Source organism: Syngnathoides biaculeatus, chromosome 5, assembly GCF_019802595.1.
Source record: "Syngnathoides biaculeatus isolate LvHL_M chromosome 5, ASM1980259v1, whole genome shotgun sequence".
Classification (NCBI taxonomy): domain Eukaryota; kingdom Metazoa; phylum Chordata; class Actinopteri; order Syngnathiformes; family Syngnathidae; genus Syngnathoides; species Syngnathoides biaculeatus.
This window is the reverse complement of record NC_084644.1, coordinates 28,111,774-28,134,827: the sequence shown is the minus strand read 5'-3', so window position 1 is coordinate 28,134,827 and position 23,054 is coordinate 28,111,774. Positions and strand designations below refer to the sequence as shown.

The following is a 23,054-nucleotide window of genomic DNA, read 5'->3' as shown; positions in this document are numbered from 1 at the left end:
GAGAGGCGGGTGTTACCAGGAACTAGTTGCCAGTCCATCACAGGGGACATGTAAACGAACAACCATTCACACTCATAGTGATACCTATGGACAATTTAAGAGTAACCGCTGAAAATTTTGACCCCTCCCCCCTCCAGTGTTGCTGGATTAAAGCAATTCTGCAAGGAATAGTTGGCGAAAATATCCCCACGGAGATATGAAAGACTCATTGCCAGTTCAGTTGTTGCTGCCGGGGTGGGGGGCTCAACCACTTATTTAGTTTAGGGGCCATTACTTTTTCATCCACTTTTTCAATGATCTTAAACGTAAAAGTGGCAAAACTATACTGTGCAAAAAATAAGGATTTGAGAAGTGGGAAAATACATTTTCATGGCATGTTTGATCCTGTGTAGTTCAACTGGAAGAAAAAAAAAGGGTTTTGAGAGGGGAATTAAAAATAAAGAACTGAGATTAGAGAAGAAGTTGGTTGTACAATTATTTAAAATCATAATTCTTGGTCTACTACCATTGTTACAATGTTTGTATGTTTTGTTGAATTTCAAATGAGAAACATAACTTGTAAACATGTTCATACTTGATCATTTTAAAAGCAATAGAATTTTTGCTTTCAAATACTGTATAAGAAGGGTCATAAATGTTTGAAAAATAGTGACTGATCGCTGACTGAATTTTAAAATTAACCCTTACATAATATTAGGCTCTAATTTGACTGATTTCAAGAACACTGTCAACAAAAATAACATTCTATTTTTTTCTTTCACCTAGAAAAATTAGGACTTTCTCTGAAGTGACCCAAAATTCACGGAATGTTAAATATTTAAAAATCTCATTCTTTTGTTCCATAAAAAATGTACACATGAAACAAGGGCCTAAAAAAAAAACAAGATTGGAAAAATACACTTTCCCACTTCTCTAAAGTATTTATTTTGGATTCATTGTCCATTTATTCATATCAGACAGACTATTAATACATTGGCAAAAGATCTGTACATCATAATTCGATATAGACAGTTTTTATGAGGACTTTCTTCAAAACTGACCAGGGCCATTCTGGGTAGTGTGAGCATGGAAAATGCAGACTATATAAGATTAAAAAGTAATTATGATTCCTCCACCCATCTGGATTGCTAACTACTGCCGAGCAAAAAGAAACAAAATGCTCGCCGCCATGCTGAGGATGCTCAGCAGGCCTCCGCTGAGCCCGGCCCCCGCTGCCTCTATGGCCAAGCATCGCTCGTACAAGTGGAAGTCGACCTCGCGCGAGGCGCACACGTGGTCCGCGCGGCATTCTTTGTCGCACTCGCTCAGGTCAAAGTTGACCGAGTTGAATTGGTAGTATTGCTGCAGGCGGCACCTGTCCTCAGAGATGCCTTTCAAGACCTGGTGCATGGAGGCCGGCGAGGCGTCCGCCACCTGGAAGCTCTCGGTCAGACGGTACTCCTTCTCCCAGCGATCCCGGCCGGCATTGGCGCGTGTCAGGTTTAGGTAGTAAGTTACCACGTCCTGAATACAATAATAATAATAATAATGAGCATTTATTGTCGATTTGATAATGCCTTTAAACCAGGTGTGTCAAAAATGCGGGTCAAGCAGCGGGTCTGTATGATTAATTTCAAAGTAAAAAGAATACTTGGGCAACCCAGCAGTGGTGTGTTATTTTAAGAGAGCTATCATTTCTGATAGTGGGGCAGTGACGGTGTGTTTCCTTCTAAAGGTAAGCCATGTTTAATTTGTTGTATGGGATAGAGGTACAGTGCAATGTTTTAACTCTGACAGTGCTAGTATGTTGTGCATGTTGCGTACAAGTGATAAATTAGTAAACTAGTGGTTGACAGACAACTCATATCAAACATTTATTGAGTGGGGCTATGTGCTGACACCGACTCTTGAGCTGGGCTAGCTTCATTTGACTCTGTCGGGGGAACAAATGTGTTCCAAAACTGCCACATGACAAATAAGTTTGACACCCCTGTGTAAAACATGCCTTACTTGGACCAGGAGTGTTTGGGTGTCGTATTCGAAGATGCGAATGCCAGGATTGTTGGCCCCTTTCTTGACACCCGGGAGCGTAGTCTCCCATGGTGTCACCGCCGGGCTAAGGAACATGGTGCTGATGGGAGAGTCTGCAGGAACAGGAGGACACAAAATTAAGTAAACCTCAGATGAGAGCCAACTTCTTTCACCACCATTTCCTGGATATGGCCTTTCTCAATGCTAGTAATGGTAATAATTCATGTTATTTAAAGATACCTTTGAAGTAACTCAAAAACATTAAATCTCAATTAAAATAGCGAAGCATATGGAAAATGTTAGTTAAAAGGGAGTCCAGACTACTGTATGTGTGACTTGAGTTTGGATTTGATGGTTAATAAGTCTGTTTCGGAGATCAGGTGGATGGACAGACCAGCAGAAGGGTCTGAAGTAGATTGAGGACAAATATTGAAGAAAGTTGTTGGCGTGACATTTGGGTGAGACCAAAGAGGGCAGAGCTGCAATAAACGAAGCGGGGAGTGACTAATGTGAAGAATCTGGGACGAACAAAAGTGACTGATATTTCGTGAATTCAAGTAGGCAGAGAAGGTAACGTTTTGTGTGCTTGGAAGGAGAGTGAACCAGGGTTTGAGTTCAGAAAAGCAGTCAGTAAGGAGGGGTGCCAAGCAACGTTCCCTCTAATTTTTTACGTCTGAGCAAACACACTAAGGCCGTGAGGCCCCCCTTTGACCACCGTGAGCAACATCAGACGTATGCACTGTGGTTAGATCAGTGTCATCCATTCAAGTTTACATGCCTCATTCAAAGATTCAGATTACAGCATTTACATTCCCATCAGAACATTTTTAAGAACAATTTTATGTTTTTGCAAACTTACAATGAAAATGTCAACAAACGAAAAAATATGTTGCTAACCAAACCAAGCCAACTATGAACTGTAAATTTGAAATGTCGCATCCAACTTTTTCATTTTTTTAAACCCACAATGATATCCCCATCTGTTTTTCTTGGTGTAAAACTGAATTATTGTTTGCAGAATATCTTTCACAATGCATGTTGAAAGCTAAATGATGCTACCAAACAGTCAAGGTTAATGTTATAAGGTCTCCTATTTTTAAAATACAGAGTTCACTTTTTGTGCACGGTATTGTCTGTGCTTTCATCCTCGATCAGGGTGTGCCAAAGTGGAATTTTAACATTATACACCATCTCATCCTGCACTTTCTACTTTGGCTTCAGACCAAACCTTTCTCACTCAAAAAAGAGAAAATCTCATCCAGTTTCAACACTTTTTCTTCATTATTATTATTATTATTATTCACATACTTTTTTTTTTTTACTTTTCCCATTATAATCTCGAGTAAACATAAGCAGCATGTCTTACTCGTCTTTGCTCTACATCAAACTAAAGCACCGGTGGTGGGTGGGGTTTGTAATTATGTGTGTACCCCTTTAAGAGCGGGAGGTGGGCGGTGTCAGGTAAACAAGGAAGTAGAGTGTGTGCACAGCATGATGTGGCTGAGCAGCAACTTGTTAGAGACCAATGTTGCTGTGTTAAAAAAAGTCTGGCTGCTGGATTGGTTTTCATGTGCACTGAGTGTGCGCAAGTTGCACAGGTGCGCAGCTTAGAGGGAACATTGGTGCCAAGACAGAGCCTTGTGGAACACCAGAAGAAATGGGTGTCGAATGGATTTTATTGATTTCATTTGAATAAACTTGGTGCAGCTGAAAAGGTAAGAACTGTAATACCAGAGGGGTAGGTGCGTTCGTCTGACTCTGCATCTAAATTGCCGGACTTCTTGGCTTCAACAAAAAATTAATGGAAATGGTTCCACACTTCGACGCCACCTGTGTGGAGTTGGCATGTTCTCCCTCTGCCTGCGTGGGTTTTTTCCAGGCAGTTCGTTTTCCTCCCACATCCCAAAAGCACGCAACACTAATTGGACACTATAAATTGCCCCGAGGTATGATTGTGAGTGCAGCTGTTTGTCTCCATGTGCCCTGCGATTGGCTGGCAACCAGTTCAGGGTGTACCCTGCCTCCTGCCCGTTGATAGCTGAGATAGGTTCCAGCACTCACCACAACCTTTGTGGGGATAACCAGTAAAAAAAAATGGATGGATTGGTTTCACACTTTTTGTAAATTTTACTAAAAGAAACCCTAATCACACTTTGGACTGACACTGTCAGAAAGAAATTTAATATTTGGTTTTGAATGTTGTTGAGGAAGAAACTAGATAGATGCTAACTCTGTACTGGGAAGCCAGAGCCCATATTTGACTCAGAATCTCAGAACTGTGAGGCATACACACAAATTAGTAGGCCACCGTGCTGCCCACTTTGAAACCTACAACCACAAAAGTTACCATTCGAGTCGTAGAACATGCGAAATGCATCGGTGTGGTGATGGCCGAAGAACTGTCCCTTGATGACGGCGTGATGCTTCTGAATCAGCTCAAGGTAACGCATGTTAAACTGCGGTCTGTACCAAGGCTTACTTCTCTTCTTCTCAAACATCCCCGGGGGGACGTGGCCGATGATGTACACCTACAGAACAACCAAAGCCAGGCAGATGAATGAGTATGGGCTGTACTGCAACATCATCAAGATATTGAAGTGTATATGTATTGTACAGTGGATGTAAAAGGTCTACACATCCTGGTACAAATGGCAAGTTTTTGTAATGTAAAACGTAAGTAAATAGTTTCAAACCTTTTCTCACCATTAATTACAACAAATCTTTAGAAAAATATGTGAAGTAGATAATGTCGATTCGCAATTTTGCACACCTTCTTATAACTGGATGGAGGTATGTTCACATCTAATCAACTCCAATCCATGTCATTAAATGCAAGTCAGCATACACCAGCAACCATTTAAAGTACTTCTGATTTACGGCAAATTCATATTTTCAAGCAGGGTTCTAGCGAAAGCCTCAGTTTTTTGCAATTTCGAACTGTTCCTCAGGCCTGCACATTGTCAGCTAACTATTTTGCAGCTGATGAAAAACAGCCGCAAAAGGATGTTCTTTTGGTGATGAGCAGTGTTGTGTGTGGAACTTTGCACCAAACAGATGTACCTTTTGAAACTATGACCAAAGATTTCAATCTTGTTTTCATCAGACTACAAACAACACATTTTCTCACACCTTTGGGAGGTTTTGTTTGGCGTGAAGACAACATTGCACACAATGCTGCTCATCACCAGAAGAATACAATAATATCAGTGAAGCACTATGACGAGAGCATCATTCTTTTGGGGTGTTTTGCTTCATCTGCAACTGAGGCCTTAATGAAGGCGGTGGGAATAATGAACAGTTCCAAAAAAAAAAAAAATAGTCATCCGGCACTGTCCTCGATGTCCATGCAATGTTGAAGAGGCATGTCAACCGGGACAGTCCCACAACATACAGAGACTTTAGGAACTCCGGGCGCATCTCATCCACTGCTGGGGCCTTCCCACCGAGGAGGTTTTTAATCACCTCAGTGACCTCAACCCCATAAATAGGAGAGCCGGCCCCAGAGAACTGAAATTCTGCTTCCACACGTGAAGGAGTCTGGGTGGAGTTAAGGAGGTCTTCGAAGTATTCTCCCCACCAACTCACAATGTCCCAAATCAAGGTAAGCAGCGCCCATCCTCACTAAACACAGTGGTAATGGAATGGAATGTGAGTCAGAATGATTTCTCGTCTGTATGTGTTATGTGTTTGGCTGGCGATCTGTCCAAGGTGTGTCCCACCTTTCCTCGAAAGTCAGCTGAGATAAGCTCTAGCTGTCAACCTCCCAAAAATAGGAAAAGGTGGGTTTGTCATTGCCTTTTCTTTCCTGGCGGCAGCCTGTGTGAGGACACCATCCGCCCAGCTAAACTGGCCAGCTGGGTCCTCATCGTTCTGGGTCACCTTGTTGCTCTCATAGTAGAGGTTTGTGTTGAGCACCAACATCCTGAAACCTGCTCGATTCAGGAGCTTTTCTGTGTAGTAGCCACCTGCAATGTACAGAGAATTGACCATCAGACCTGGGAGTAAGTCTCAAGTAATCCAATATACTAAGTCTCAAGTCTTGAGATTCAAGCAAGTCCCAAATTACTGTGGCAAAAATCAAGCGAGTCATGACTTGGCTTGAGCAATTCACATCAAATGCTTTTGTGATGTATATAAAAACACAATTATAAATCATTTCAAAACTTTCTCCACCTTTCTTCACATGACATAAAACCTATATAGTTGAACAACTTAGGTCATGTAGTCACACAAATGTTTACGCGCGCCTATAATTGGAAAAATTCAGATTAACTCATTATTTCAGTTTATTTCTACTTGCTCTTAAAAATACTTAAAAAAATTTAATTGAATTGTACAATTTACTGGTCAAATTGATGGGGGGGGGGTTCAAATGATTTCATCGAGGTCTCATTTTTTCTATATGACAAAAACATGGTATTTGAACCAGGGAGTGTCGCCTTTTGTGCCAGAAAGTTAAATACAACTAAATTGTACCTACGCAGTGGTTCTTTGTGTACTACTAGAGGAAGCCCGTGTACCATTGGTTGGTTCTCATGTGATTATTTTTTTAAAAAGGAATATATCTCGTAATTTTAGATCTTTGAATAGAATAAATAGCTCCTCGAGAATAAAAAAATGTTTTTGTTTAAAAAGTAAGTTAACTCCATGTTACAACTTTTTCTTAATATTTTTTTTCCTGTAAAGCTCATGACTTGCGAAAAAAAAGTCTGCATCAAATTATGATGCAAGACTTTTTTTTTTAAAGCAAGTCTATTTAGTAATATTACAACTTTTTCTAAATAAATGCAATATTGCTGTTCTCATAAAACTCCTTTTTCAAACAAAACATGAGCATTAATCTCATAAAACCGCAGTTTTTGAAAATGCAGGTTTTCAAACAAAAACAGGGATGACTGTTCAAGTAAAGTGGATCATGAGTTTTATCCAAGTCGCGTGTCCTAAAATTCGTCACATTCAATTTGTATCAAGTCATTAAGTTGTAAGGAAGAAGGACCATTTTTGAAGGTTTGGTGTGACTCTAAATCCAACCAGTGCTTCCACTTTTCTGCCGTTTGGTCGTACATGTAGCTCGGGCCACCAGGAAGCTGGCTCTTGGGGTGGTAGTCGTGGTTACCCAGGGCAGGGTATACTTTGGTTCCTCCACAGAATGCAAACACAAAGAACATTTCTGAGCACACATTCCAACCACACAGCTAGCGTTCTCTTCTTCTCTTATAAGTCACACGTACCGGGAAAAACTTCAGTAATGATGTCTGTGAGGTTGCCGATTATGCGCAGAACTGATTCTTCGCCCAGTAACTGATTGGGAACGTGGGGCGTGTCGTCTCTAGATAGAAATAAAACAATGCTATGAAGTATTACTTGGATAATTCTTAACAAAAAGTGTGAAAATAACCTGAATCATAAAACTTAATAAAGGGTGTTCTAAAAGTCATACACTTCCTTTTTGTCCTGTCGTGTACTTCCAGGCCACCGTACATAAGACACACTACTTAACATTTCTAATACTGTAGTGTTGAACTGGAAAAAGTAAAAAAAAAAAAAAACACAGAAAACGTGTGACTCCATCCATCCATCCATCCATCCATTTCCTGAGCCGCTTATCCTCACAAGGTTCGTGGGAGTACTATAGCCTATACCAACTATATTTGGGCATGAGGAGGGGTACACCCTGAACTGGTTCCCAGCCAATCACTGGGCACAAAGAAACAAACAACCATACGCACTCACAATCAAGCCTACAGGCAATTTAGTCTTCTATTAATGGATGTTTTTGGGATGTGGGAGGAAAACAGAGTCCCTGGAGAAAAGCCGCACTTTTTGTTTAGAAATTTTGATCCTCCCCAGGATCCAGTTTGATCTTCTTAACTGTCATACAAATGTGAGAATAACTGCAATTAAAAAATATTATTAAAAATAATTACATTTTTCCAGCCCTCCGTTTTCTGAACTGCTTATCCTCACAAGTGTTGCAGGAGCACTGAAGCCTATCCCAGCTATCTTCAGGCAGGAGGCGCAGGGCATATATTGACACCATCAATGAGCTGGAATTGAACCCACATTTCTCTTTCTTCTCTCTCTTGCTATCTCTGTCTCTCTCATTCCATATATATCTAGATGTGTGTATACAGTATATATTTATGTATAGTAGAAGATACAGTTGAAGCCATAAGTTTACATATATGATTGATATATGCAACAATGAGAGAGAAAATTTCTTGGATAATTTTGTATTATTTCCTTCACGATCAAACGTTTACATATGCAAAAAGTACAATGTCTTTAAAGAACACGGGGAAGTCCACATGATGAATTCGTGCCTTTGGAAGCTCCTGATGGGTTAACTGACAACATAAGAGTTAATTGATGTCACACCTGGGATGTATTTAAGGCCACAGTCCAAACACTCTGCTTCCTTCTTTAAAATCATGGGAAAATCAAAAGGAATGTGACAGGAAATCAGAGAAAGAATCGTGGAGCTACACAAGTCTGGATCATCCTTGGGTGCAATTTCCAGATGCTTGAAGGTGCCACGTTCATCACTGTCGTTGTCACTATCACAGTGTTGATGTGATGCACTTGCCTAACTTTGGTGCAAGGGATATTGACAGTGTCTAGATCCGCCCTTTGATAGACTGGTGACCAGTTCAGGGTCTAGTCTGCCCTTTGCCCATGGTCAGCTATGATTGCTCCAGCACCCCGTGACCCTAACCAGGATTAACAGTGTTGAAAACACACTGAAATATACATGTATGTGTCTGTGTAATATAAAAACAATTATTTTGTTTAATTTTTAATTGAATAAAGTTCACTCATAACCCTTCAACACTCCGTTTGATGAATGTATATCATTTTGGAAATAAACTAACATGAATGATTCAAGATTGTGGCATGTCAAAAGTTTTAGTGGCTCGTCACCCTGAGAAAGTGCCTCGTGACCCCAAAAATTGTCAAGCCCTTTTTGCACCTGACAAATACCCCAAATTGCAAAAAAAAAACCAACAAAAAACTAAAACAAATAAAAACTGAACTAAAAATTGAAAAAAGTAATTCAAGTTAACTTAATGTTAACCACAGTTCATCATGCTAAAGTGTGAGAGATGACCTACCCTGTCCACACAATGAAATCCGGGTTGGGGAGAATGTCCTTCATGGCGTGAATGGAGGAGTTGATGAGGTTCCAAGGAGAGTCGCAAGCATGGTCACCATACGGACCTGCCTGGACCGCCGGTCTGATACCGCTGGAGTTACACACCCTTTTGGGGTCATTGCTCAGGTCGTAGCTTGGGTCCCAGTGCAGGTCGGTGATGTGCCAAAAGTTCCCTAATCAATATGAAAATGAATTGATCTTCAAAACATTCCAGAGAATTCTTGATTTACTGCAACTTAAGAGTTATTTGAGTTCCATGCGGTCGTCTGATTGATTATTTTTGACCTCACATACAGTATGTGGCAAGGAGAGTCCCAATATAATTCCAGCCCCTGATATTAATTAGGCCACGCCCTTTAAAGGCACACACCCAACACACATGATTACGCTGTAAGAAAGTAGTTTATTTCTTTACATTCCATTTTTTTACATTTGGGTGCTTGTTTCCGTCGATCCATTTTCATAGCCGCTTAATCTCACGAGGGTCGCGGGGAGTGCTGGAGCCTATCCCAGCTGTCAACGGGCAGGAGGCGGGGTACACCCTGAACTGGTTGCCAGCCAATCGCAGGGCACATGGATACAAAGAGCCGCACTCACAATCACACCTAGGGGCAATTTAGAGTGTCCAATTAATGTTGCGTGTTTCTGGGATGTGGGAGGAAACTGATCCACCGTGACGCCCAGGTGCTTGTTTGTTGTAGTAAAAACATGAACATTTGTGTGTTTCTTTTTCTTTGGTTGGGGGCGGCTCGACAGCCTAATTGGCATTTCAATTAATTTCAATGGGAAAAATTGATTTGATATACTAAATTGAGTTTACAAACTTAGTCAAAGAAGGAATTCACCTCATAAGTCAAACTACTTCTGTATTAACCGTTACATAGTGTTTGGGTCCAATTAAACCTGTTTTGTCATTTGACTACAATAAAAATACCTTAATTTTTTTTTTTTTTTTTACCAAGAAATTTGATGACTTTTCTAAAGTGGACCATAATATACAAAAAAATCTAACATTTAAAATGCTGTTTTTGTGAAATCAAGTCGCTGCAGCGGAAAAACTGCAAACCCAGTGTTGTTATTGGGGAAACATTGTTTCAAGGGATCACATACACAGTATGTACTCTTTTTAAAAAAATTGAACCAGATTGGTAGAAATTAAAGAGAGTATGGATATTTCAGATGTTATTGGTTACATGATATTAGTACTGTATAGACCATTGTGTAACCGCTAAGCTTTGCTGGTCGCTGGATATCGCGAAGTAATTTCTTTGTGAAAGCTCACTTATGTTTCAGTGACAGACTCGACACGCCTCACTTTTTCCATCCACAAGTACACATGAAAAGATTTGCATTATTGTAAAACAGTATAATTAGTACGGATTGGCGACTAACCCTGCGTGGAATATAAACGGTATGCTTGTACTCACTTGACAGTGCGAGGCCCCCTTGAAGGAAAAGACAGATCAGCAGCAGCCTCTCTGCAGACATGTTGAAGGGAAGACAAACCACGGATGTGTCTGTGTTCAAGTCCACTTTACATGGGAGGGGCCAGATAGTCGATATATCATGCATTTATTGCGCACAGTAATATTAGTCAATATTTCACCAAGCCAGGAAACCACAAGGTTGTCATTGCATCTAACGTCTGCATGCTGCATGACTTACCTTGACCCGTTGACGTTATTTCTCAAGCGTCCCAAGCACGAAGTACAACTTTGTGCTATGATTTATTTCCGTTTTTGAAAGTGAAAGCTGCTGTACTTCCTGGGTACCGATTAATGCAAACGACTACCAGTTTTATAGTATACTGTACACTTGACTGAAATATCAAATAAATTACCTTAAATAATGTTATTTGATGTTATCAGTAAGAATTTGTGATAATCATTTAGGAGAAGATATTGATTGTGTTAATGATTTCTCACTATAAATGGGAAAATGATAAATATCAACATGCAACATTTTTATTTCTATCAATCTCTTCCCGTGTTTACATTTTCATATGATCACTTCCACAACACTCCTGGAAAATCACAATGTACCATCAATGGTGAGCTAGATTCAGAACAAGCCTGTGAGCTATTCATGTGCTCACGGGCATCATGTTGAGGACCTTTGATTTACTATAAATAAACTCACAAATTTTCAAATCCATCCTAATGATTTAATACAGACTCAATAGGCATAAAAACAAATTGGACTTGACGAGTCAGTCATGCCTTTTAATCCAATATTCATACTTTTATACAGTGAAGAAAATAAGTATTTGAACACACTGCTATATTGCAAGTTCTCCCACTTAGAATTCATGGAGGGGTCTGCAATTTTCATCGTAGGTGCATGTCCACTGTGAGAGAGATAATCTAAAAAGAAAAATCCAGAAATCACAATGTATGAATTTTTAACGATTTATTTGTGTGATACAGCTGCAAATAAGTAAGTAGTAAGTAAAACCTGTCTATCAGCTAGAATTCTGCCCCTCAAAGACCTGTTAGTCCGACTTTAGAAGTCCACCTCCACTCAGATGCACCTGTGTGAAGTCGTTAGTTGCATAAAGACACCTGTCCACACCATACAATCAGTAAGACTCAAACTTGTAACATGGCCAAGACCAAAGAGCTGTCCAGAGACACCAAAAAACAAAACTGTACAACTCTACATGGCTGGAAGGGGCTACGGAGAAATTGCCAAGCAGCTTGATGAAAAAAGGTCCACTGTTGGAGCAATCATGAGAAAATAGAAGAACCTAAACATCACGGTCAGTCTTGATCGGAGGGGGGGGCCATGCAAGATATCACCTCGTAGGGTCTCAATGATCCTTAGAAAGGTGAGTAATCAGCCCAGGACTACACAAGAGGACTTGTTCAATGACCTAAAAAGAGCTGGGACCACCGTTTCCATGGTGACTATTGGTAATACACTAAGACGTCATGGTTTAAAATCATGCACGGCACGGAAGGTTCCCCTCCTTAAACCAGCACATGTCAAGGCCCGTCTTAAGTTTGATGATCATTTGGATGATACAGAGGAGTCATGGGAGAAAGTTTTGTGGTTAGACGAGACCAAACTGGAACTTTTTGATCACAATTCCACTAACCGTGTTTGGAGGAAGACGAATGATGAGTTAGTTCCGTTCCAAGAACACCATCCATACTGTGAAGCATGGGGGCGGTACCATCATGCTTTGGGGGTGTTTTTCTGCACATGGGACAGAACGACTCCACTGTATTAAGGAGAGGATGACCGCGGCCATGTACTCTTGAGATTTTGGCGAACAACCTCTTTCCTTCATTGAAGATGGGTCAAGGCTGGGTCTTTCAACATGACAATGACCCGAAGCATACAGCCAGGAAAGCCAAGGTGTGGCTCCGTAAGAAGCATATCAAGGTTCTGGCGTGGCCTAGCCCCAATAGAAACTCCTTGTTTCCTCAGTGACAGCCCAGAAACCTGCCTGATCTAGAGAAGGTCTGTGTGGAGGAGTGGGCCAAAATCCTTCCTGCAGTCTGTGTAAAACTGGTGAACAACTACAGGAAACATTTGGCCTCTGTGATTGCAAACAAAGGCTACTGTACCAAATAGTAACATTGTTTTTCTCAGGTGTTCAAATACTCATTTGCAGCTGTATCACACAAAGAAATTGTTGAAAAAAAAAATCATACATTGTGATTTCTGGATTTTTCTTTTTCGATTCTCTCTCTCACAGTGGACATGTACCTGCAATGAACATTTCAGACCCCTCCATGATTTCTAAGTGGTAGAACTTGCAGTATAGCAAGGTGTTCAAACATTTATTTTCTTCACTGTATATTTAAATGAATTGTTTATGACAGCAATGATGAATGATTTCCAACAGCTTGTGACAGCAACGTATTGTACATGGTGAGAGGGAAAATGAATCGTTCTTCCATTAGATGGCAGAAAGGTCAATTACAATACTCTGAATTATTGAATTACTTTGTTGCTATATCCATCCATTTTCTGTACCGCTTATCCTCACAAGGTTTGCGGGTGTGCTGGAGCCTATTCCACCTAACACTGGGGGAGAGGCGAAGTACACCCTCAACTGGTTGCCAGCCAATGTATTGTACAGTATATAAACAAACATTGGCACACTTCCACACCTACGAGCAACTTAGTCTTCAGTTAACCGAACGTATGTTTCTCGAATTTGAGAGAAAACCAGACAAAACCCATGCAGGCGAGGAAGGTGAGAACGGATTTGAACCAAAGTCTTCATATATGTGAGGCAGATGTGCTAATTAGTTTGAGTATATAAAGTTGTTGCGACATTTCTTTTTAGTTGTTGTGTTTCATGTAAATGTATTCAAACTGGAGGTATATCTGAGTTGCAATTTGAATTTCAGGTTATGTATTTATTTTATAGTATCAAAAAATCCGTGTCAAAAAATGTATATCTTATACAGCTATATTGTGCTGTGTTTGACCTCAAGCTATTTAATTTTTCTTTTACACTTTTTATACATTGGATTTGTAACAACAAATTTATAATTTGAAAAAAAAATCAGCTTTATAAATTTGATGGTGTAAAAATTTCTTGTTAGAAATTCAAATTGAGATGGCACAGATAAACAGGAGCTGTACTCAAAGGTTTGCATACCTTGGCAGAATTTCTAGGACGTCTACTATTAAGAAAATTTGTGGTATCAGGCAAAATAGATTTATTTTCATTTTAGCGGGATTCAAACAAAGCTTTCAAGCATTTCAAAATAGAACAAGAACTCGAGGAAGAAAATAGGAAATGAAATGGTCTTCGTTCAGTCATTTGTCAAATTACCAATATTTCACAAATTCCAACAGGTTAGTTCATCGAGCACAACCCTATTACTGTACTGCTATAGTAAACAATACTTTATCATATCATAGTACTGAAAGCAAACATTTAATAGGTACGTGCACCACGCCCCTTCCGAGATGCGTGCCAAAGGCGTGTCTAAGACAGGAGGGTCAAAGTCCTCAGAGGAGTACAGTCAATGACGTGGAATACACGTGCAAGGAGGGCAAGCACAACAAAAGACTGAAGACGTGAAAATAAGCCCCCTCCCCCCCACCCTTCCGAAAATTGTTTACTATTGATAGCAAACGCCTCGGCGTTGAGGGAAGAAAAGTACGCCTCATAAAAAAAAAGGTTGATAAATGTTGCAAGTTACGACTTAATGTTAATGTTCATTTCTTTTTATGGGATCGTCAACACCCCCCGACATGACCGCCACGTGTGTACGTTGGACAGCCCGGCTGCAACAGGCCGAAGGGACAGCTCGTAAAGAATCTCATGTTGTGTTACGTTCGCTGACACAATCTTCTCGGCCTGGACGCTGCATCCAGGAAATGCAGAGCAAACTCAGTCATCACACGGTTTAAATCACAGCCTATATTTACTTGACCTCTGAATTGCTGCAAACACGGTTTTAATAAAGGACACACACTTGATTCCTTCCGGAGAAAGGATTTCTCGTGCGGTGTAATTACAAAATACTGCGGGGTTGGATTGTCGATGAAGGCAACACAGGCACAGGAAGAGGAAACGTTTCCCTTTTTCTATAGACCCTGATTTTGGTCTTTCAGGTGAATTATGGCGTACCCGAAATACATTATGATAAAAGTAAAAGTTTATAGTTCTTTCAATGCGACTATTAAGTAATATTAACTGAAGTTGTGTATTTACTCGTTTTCCTAATTCATGTAAAACGACTTGAGATTCAGATTTTCATTGCGAACTGTTCGCGGGAATTCCAATTGACGCATGCGCGCTGTCTTGAACCAACTGCGCGCCAGATCCTCCAAGAAAAAGAAGTGTTGCTTGTTAGCTGCTCTTGCCACGCACTGTCCTTCCCAAAAAAGAACCAACACAACCGCCGCCCATTTCAATAAAATGTGGAACCAGGGTGAGTCGAATAACCTGTCCGCTTTCGAGTTGTTGCTAACTAGCCGGGCGCTTTCATTTGGCCCATTCGGACGTGGCCTGAGTTAGCCTACCTGACTCATAATCTGCTCGCTCGCATTTAAACATAAATGGCTGACACTGTGCTTTTTGGTTGTTCAAACGTGTTCCTTAGGAGGATACAATGAGTCAAGTATGGCTGGTGGCTACACTCAGTCTCCCGGCGGTTTTGCGTCCCCTTCCTTGTCTCAGGGAGGAGAGAAAAAGGGGGTGAGTGACTTTTTGTCACCCGTGAATGGCTTGGAAAATCTTCTTGTCCTCCTGTGCAACGACAAATAAAAATTTAGGTTCTTATATCTCCCGTAACTGTCCATGAAACGTTAATATGGGCAGTTTTGAACATCTTTGGCTATTAAAATGAATGGAAATGCTGTCAATGTTTCATATTATTCTCAACCTTTCTTAATCTGTTCAGATGACGCATTGTCGCTCCATTTAAATTTGGTAAAAAAAAAAAAAAAACCCCAAACAATTAATTGATTCAATTAAAATGTATTCCACTTGAAATTTAAGTAAACAATTTGAAAATAGTTCTTATTGATTTAAATAGTTTAGTTAAAACAACCGAGCTGCACTTAAGTGTGCTGGATTATTAAAAAAATATCACTAACATTATTAAAGTGTATCATGTAAAGTGATTTCCTTTCACTATATTCCCCAAGCATAAGTAGATGAATAAAGATACAATTGTAGTGAATAAAAAAATACATTTCTGACCAATTCCATGAAATTGGATGATTTCTTATAGCACACCTGAGGAGATCACACTGCACAGTTTTTGAGAATCACTGGATGGATGTTGTCCTGTAATATGTGTCCGCGTTTGTTTCAGAGAACCAGAGTCTCACAGATCATCCCCTGCACGGTATCCCAGTTGATGTCTGCCACCCAGTCAGACGAGGCCTTTCAGATTGGTGACGTGGAGGTGGCTCAGGTGAGGAGAGATTTAACATACTGTATTTGCCCCATTACAGCAATCAATTTCTGCTCACCCTGTTCCCTCTGCAATGAGAAAAATCTGCTTTTTTTTACAATGATGACCGTTGGCGTTTGGGTGTTGCAACTCGGCGAATGGCTACTTTATGTCCGGCAGCTCAGAGTGAATCGTAAAAGCGGGTCCCCATAAAAACCAGGTTGAGTGTGTGTGTCCCACCCCACCACCCACCATCACAAAGCCGCCAAGTGACATTTGTCAATGTGTGGATCCTCACCGAGGCTGGCTGTGCAGTCATGGATGGGTGGAGAAACACTGGTGGAAGCATTGTTAATTAGTTTAGAAGAAGTTGTGGAATCTAATTGTGATGTCACACTTGATCAAAATTCACAGACGGATTTTTTTTCAGGTGAAACATTGACTTGGTTGTGTAATTTCAGACTTGATGCAGGTACTCTAGACACCTAATTATTTGTAATAGAAGCAGTCCAAAACATTTTTTTACGTCTCCTTATAATTGTTTTCTTAAACGTTGAAAAGGCTGTTTGCTAATGCAGGTGACCCTGGTGGGAATTATTAGGAGCACGGACAAATCGATGACCAACATCCAGTACAAGGTGGACGACATGACGTGTGCCCCCATGGATGTGAAGCAGTGGGTCGACACTGAGGTATTAATTCCGTTTGACTGATGACAATGGATGTAAAAGCACGTTTAACCTTCTTCATAAACATTTATTAACGTAACGCTTCCAAGGTTTTTATAGGTGGCAGCAGTGTTGTTTTGTTGCAGCCATTTAAATTTTAGTCTGACTATTTGGACGAATGTTCTAATTAGTCTACTCTCTCACCCATTTTTTTTCTCATCAGGTGACATATTATACGGTCATACTCCCAGGATCAGTTGCAGTCACTCACAATTAAAAAACGTACAGGTCTGGTCAGTTATGCGCGCAGATAAAGTTGCAGGTGTGATTAGGGAAGGAATCTAAAGCCTTTAAAATAATTTACTGGATTAATATAATATGACTGTAAATTAAAAATAAACAAATACATAACTAAAATAGAGAACTAAAATTTCAAACTCCGAAATGATCATTTCCAATTTCAACTCATATTAGTAGAACATGATATAAAACGGTATTTAAAATTTTCATCGCTAAAAATTCTTGATCTGACAAACTTGATCTGAAGAAAAGTTAAATGCACTGGCCTGTCAAGGCATAAACATGAAAGGTCTATGTAATGTAATGAAGATGCTGAAAGTTTAGTTCAACATAATCGCCGTTCGTGGCAACAAGGTAGCGATACATCGGCGCAAACATTTCTGTCCGAAATCGTGATGTATTGTTGGGGGGCGTATCGCGGGACTGCCGTAAATAGGAGGCCGGCTTGCTAGAACGTGCCTTTATGTGCGTGTGCTCGATGTATTGGCCACACCTGAATCAAGCGACAAGGTGAATGATAGTCTAACCCCTCTTTTTTTTTTTTTGAGGGGAGGGGGGGGCACGCTGCCTCGTGATCGACGCAATGAGCACCCCTCCTCCCCCCATCGACAGACACCTTCAGTGTTTTTCCAAATTGGTCATTCTTATCCCTGCTTTCGACGTAAATGCGCTCGCAGTACGTGAAGCAGCTTCGAACATGCGCTTGTGGCATTACTTCTGTACGTGGTCAGTACGGTTAACTTGCATTTCCTGTTTCCGGGTGATTACTGGTTGTTTTGGAGCAGGCTTGTTAAGTTGACGTTTATAAAATAAACACATAAATTAATGTCAAGACTACATAAAATAAGCGACATCTTTCAATATCTATTTTTTTTCTACTCGTAATAAATTTCATGCGCTTGATTTTTCGTGCTCAACTGTGCAGATTTGCGAGGACGGTCGCGCTCATCAAATGTGAGTGACTGCAATTATTATGCTGGAGTTATAGTTATGGCCTCCCGGAAGTACGCATGACGTCGTAATGAAATGTTCCATAGAAGTGAAGCATTTGAACTTTTGTTTCAAGGACCTCAATGTGGACAGCTCCGTGCTACCTCCCGGCACATACGTCAAAGTATCGGGAAACATTCGCTCCTTTCAGGTGAGTGTCCATCTTCATTGGAATTACCAAAACCAAACATTGCTGATTTGGTTCAACCCAAGTGTTTATGGAAAGATTGTGCCTTAAAAATTGCATGTATCAAACAATCCGAAGACCATAAATGGACCTTGCGGCACTGTCAGTAATTGCTACGAACAAAAAGCGATGATTACCTAGAACTCAACTTCTTTTATAGAGCTCTTTTAAAGACAGCCTTTTCTAAAATGAAGTGCTCTCTGAAACTAAAAATATAGAAGAATGAAAAACAAAGTTGAAGGGGAGAGTCTCATGGTGAGTTGAAAGACAAAATACAAAAAAGAGGTTTTAGATGAGTGTAAAAAATCACATCGGACAGGCAATTAAAGTCACTAATACAAGCAAGTGCAATATGGAAAAGTCAGAGGATAACTTTAGAACCAGAAGTGGATCTTACTGTCAAAAAGAGGAGCCGTGATAGCAATGCGGCCAGAAATTAAACTTGCAGCTTCATTGGAAAGGGCTTGCTGCTAAATACAAAATGAGCATTAAAGGTAATAAATGTCAGTTGCTTACACTGAGTATTGAGTTTTTGTCACATTTATGTGTGAAATTAATTTCAATCGATTTTTTTTTTTTGTTTTTAATTATTACTGTACACAAAATTGCCAAGTTTGCAGGAAGCAGTGACTCACTGTTGTAAGAATGGCAACGGGTGGATACACACATTTATTGTACATTTTGCATTCCAGTGGAAGTGCATTTCAATATTCTGCCTTTCATTGTCACTGGTTTAGAAAGAACAACAAATATGTATCTCTGATGAATAAATATCATTTAAATAATAATTCACTCATAGAAATTAATAATAAAGCTGTGAATATATACATTAACCTAACCGTACAAGCCATGATTGATTTTCCCGAGAGTCAACGCGTGCCAAACTGAACCGCAGATTTCATGAACTGTTCCACTACCGTGTATCCTAAGTCTTGTTTCCGTGTGCGCACGCAGAATAACAGGTCGGTGGTGGCATTCAGCGTCAGGCCCCTGGAGGACATGAACGAGATCACGTCGCACATGCTAGAGGTGGTCCAGGCGCACATGGTGCTGAGCAATCCTCAGGCCTCGGTGAGGAGACTCAAAGCCCACAGAATGGCAAAGGCTTATTCCGGAATTGAAAATTTAAGCATGTACAAAATTGTATCTATGCTATTTGATTTTCTGGGAGAATCGATTATCATTGGAAAAGATTTTTGTTTCAAAGAAAACAAACAAGATTGAATTTTGAAGGGTTTATCACCCAGCCATACTACAATGCTAATGGTAGTGCATGTTGTCTTTAGGTCCAGCGAGCCGGAACAATGAGTAGCAATACGTCGTCCATGTCGCGGCCTGGAGTTGACACGGGCTATATGGGCGCACGCAACATGGCCGACAACGGCTTAAGCAGCGCTCAGAACCAGGTAGGACCACTTTCATCCGGTGCCCTCACCCAGACGCGATGCCGCGTAACGCGTTCTCCTTTCATTGTGTGACGTCAAGGTGCTGAGTCTGATCAAAGGCTGTATGGATACACAAGGCATCGGACTTCAGGAGCTGAAGATGAGATTGTCCAGTCTTAGTATGATGGCCATCAAGTAAGAGCACACAGACCTGTGATTTTTCCATTTACAGGCAGAATTCCTTCTTTTTAAATTGCATGGATAAAAAATGTATATATTTTCCGTTTTTCTGCAATATTCTGAACGTAACCCGTGCCAGAATCCACACTCGTTCATTTTCCGATCTGACTTTTGCAAGCGGGGCAAAAAATCTGATACGCGTCTGTTGATTGAATGAAAACGCTTGTTGTATGCAAGGCAGTTTATGGGGCTGTGATTTGACGGGCGCAATCGCACCTGCAAATCTGGATAGTCGAGGATGAAAAATAACGCGCGTGAAATTTGTTATGAGGACAATTAATTTGTGTAGTCTTGACCAATGCAATTGCGCACTTGTCACACATTCTCAGCGCACATGAAAAACGATCAAGCGCAGTGAACCACAGCTTGTCTTTTTTTTTTTTTTTAAACAAGGAAGCAAACTGTCTGCTGCTCAGACTACTTCTACTTCCTACTTCACTTGACTACACCCCCCTCTGACTCTTAAAGGGGTACACTCATAATTACAAACACCAGGAGTGCTTCATTTAGCAGCACAGTCTGGGCAACGTAGAGCAAAGAGAGTTAGACAGTGCTGCTTACCCTCAATAATAATAATAGTAAAAGTAAAAAAAAAAGTGCTGTTGCTTTAATGAATGTCGGGGTATGTGAATAATAGAAGAAGAAGCTGTGAAACCGGATGAGATTTTTTTTCTTTTTTGAGTAAAAAAGGTCTTGTCTGAAGCCAAAGTAGAAAGTACAGGATGAGATGGTGTATAATGTTAAGATTCCATTTGTCATAGCCTGATGGAGGATGAAAGCGCAGATAATACAGTGCACAAAAAGCTAGTTCTGTATTTTAAATATTAGGAGGCAACATAACATTAACCCTAAAACTGTTTGGTAGCATCATTCAGCTTTCAACATGCATTGCGAAAGATATTCTGCAAGCAATAATTCAGTTTTACACAAAGAAAAACAGATAGGGATATCATTGTGGGTTAAAAAAAAAAACAGTTGGAAGCGACCTTTCAAATTTATAGTTCATAGTTGGCTTGGTTTGATTAGCAATCTATTTTTTTGTTTGTTGACATTTTCATTGAGTTTGCAAAAAACACAAAATTGTTCAAAATGTTTTAAATGAGCCATGTAGCTTCAGTGGATGACACTGATCTGACCACTGCATACGTCGGATGTTGCTCATAGTGGTCAAAGGGGGCACTCACGGGCTTAGTGGTGAGAGTTCAGAAGCAATTACTTGTAAAAATGTCTGCATTATTTACTGATAACAAAACATGACATTAATAATTGTTGTCAAATTTATGTATTTCTTTCATTTACAAAAACAATAATTAAAACCTTTTTGAATGGATACGATATACACGCTATGAAAGCACGCTTGCATGCCATGATGCAAATCTGAATTCAGTTTAGTCGTTTACTTAGTTGAATTTGAATTTGTAATTTTTGTGGGTAAAGGTATACACCTAAATAATGAACGATCATATTGTCTATATTTTGAAAACAGAATGGCATTTGTTTATAGATGTACTAGATATATTTCATTCATAATACAATTTATAAAACTTGTACGTTAAAATTGGTGATCATCCTTTGATCATGCTTGCAGCCCCCAGACCCCCAGCTATTTTTCAGTCTTTTTTCATTCAATCAAATCACATGCCTGGACCACATCTATACTGACACTGGATTTTTAAAACGCACCGGGCATTAATTGTTTTTTTCACCCCTCCAAATTTAAAATATTACACCAAAAAGTTGCAGGTGCAGTCTATTTTGTCAACTATATTTTAAAATATTTTATACATGATGAGCAGGTCCACGGTGAATAGAACAACCAACAGCTTCTACTCCACAGCATCGTTTCTAGGCAGGAGGAATTTTGTATTTCTACAGTATATTAATCATTTAAACATCGCACAAGTTGTCATCCCCAAACAACTGAATATCATTTCAAATTTTTATGACATTACCAATTTGTGGAAACCATATACTGGACACGCATGTGTAAATGGTGTGAATACTCTCGTAACTTCCATTCACAACCCAGGCGGAACATTGGCTCTTCCCTGATATACAGAAGATCACTTCTGCGTACAAACTGGACCACAATGAGCAGCATCTTTTGACATATTTTTAAACCAGTGCTCTATATTAAAACAAGAATATGTGTAATGTTTGTGCGTTTGCATGAAGGGCAGGAGTTACATCATTCCTAGAATTGATGTACTTTTTTATTTTTGTATGGTACACATCTTAAGTATTTCTCAGAACATGCAGATTTTGGAAAGAATGACTCGAATTATACCTCCCTAAAATTTCTCTGAAAGGCCTTTCCGGTCACACAACAGTGAAAGATAGTTAACTGGAGTTCAACATTTCCTGGGAATTGTTAGTTTGAAACTTTTCATGAGAATTAATATAAATAAACCAAGAGTTTACACAATTGAAGTTTGGCTTTTAATAAGGAAGACTTGCAGAAAATATTTCTCAGTAGAATGGAATAGAATAATCTTGATGGAAACAACTACATTTCATGGAAGGACAGTGGTACAGTGGTGATTTACTAGCTTATGTATCCCCCAGCTGTTGTTTGATCAATTTCTCATTTTATTTTTATTTTTTTTGGTTTATGTTGATAGCCAAAATGTAAATATATGAACAAAATATTTGGAGTCCACCTCTAGAGTAAAGTGTGGGGGGGGGGGATCAGTGATGCCCTCATCTGGGCAAGTATCTACAGTATTTTGCATGGATATATGTGTACGACAAAAATAAGTCTATACAGCTATTTATGCGGGAATGTTATACCTTTCCATTAACTGACCCAAAATGTCCTGTTCATTTTCATGAAATATTTCCATAATTTCCCAGCCAAATTCCCCAGAGATTTTCTGCCCATTTTGTAACCCAATGATGCCATTTTTTTTTTTTTTGTCATCCACCAGGCAAGCAGTGGAATTCCTGAGCAACGAGGGTCACATCTTCTCCACAATCGATGAAGACCACTTCAGGTCAACGGATTGTGACATGTAGTAATTGCTTTATCTTCTTTGTCCAAGATGGATGTTGCCGAAGGCGCTACTTTGTAAATGTAAAATTTTATTTTTTTTGTTCTTGTAAAAAAAAAGTACTCGAGTCTTCACCTCAAATAAACAAAATACCATTGTCAACTTCTGACTCTGGTCTCATTTATAATACACAACCAAAGGGTATTTAAAAATGAGACAGCATTTTGGACATTTTTTTATTTTATGCAAATATATGCTC

At 39.8% G+C, this 23,054-nt stretch overlaps 2 protein-coding genes across 3 annotated transcripts; one reads left to right on the top strand and one right to left on the bottom strand.

Moving 5' to 3' along the window:
* Window positions 1–23: 23 nt before the first annotated feature.
* Window positions 24–10,690, bottom strand: smpdl3b (sphingomyelin phosphodiesterase acid like 3B). The gene is made up of 8 exons (XM_061820921.1): window positions 10,591–10,690; window positions 9,123–9,336; window positions 7,242–7,339; window positions 7,007–7,150; window positions 5,806–5,975; window positions 4,358–4,538; window positions 1,990–2,123; window positions 24–1,503 (listed from the first exon to the last, which is right to left on the bottom strand). The coding sequence occupies exons 1-8, from the start codon at window positions 10,649–10,651 to the stop codon at window positions 1,132–1,134; spliced, it is 1,374 nt and encodes a 457-aa protein (XP_061676905.1). The 5' UTR covers window positions 10,652–10,690; the 3' UTR covers window positions 24–1,131.
* Window positions 10,691–14,598: 3,908 nt separating this feature from the next.
* On the top strand, window positions 14,599–22,957 carry rpa2 (replication protein A2). 2 transcript variants are annotated; one of them, XM_061819317.1, is made up of 10 exons: window positions 14,599–14,746; window positions 14,957–15,066; window positions 15,238–15,332; window positions 15,955–16,056; window positions 16,614–16,727; window positions 18,070–18,144; window positions 19,135–19,251; window positions 19,467–19,586; window positions 19,666–19,760; window positions 22,733–22,957. In XM_061819317.1, the coding sequence occupies exons 2-10, from the start codon at window positions 15,054–15,056 to the stop codon at window positions 22,818–22,820; spliced, it is 819 nt and encodes a 272-aa protein (XP_061675301.1). In that variant the 5' UTR covers window positions 14,599–14,746; window positions 14,957–15,053; the 3' UTR covers window positions 22,821–22,957. The 2 variants fall into 2 exon arrangements, with proteins under 2 accessions (XP_061675301.1, XP_061675300.1); XM_061819316.1 differs by lacking the exon at window positions 14,599–14,746 and having other exon boundaries at window positions 14,753–15,066.
* The last annotated feature ends 97 nt before the right edge of the window (window positions 22,958–23,054 follow it).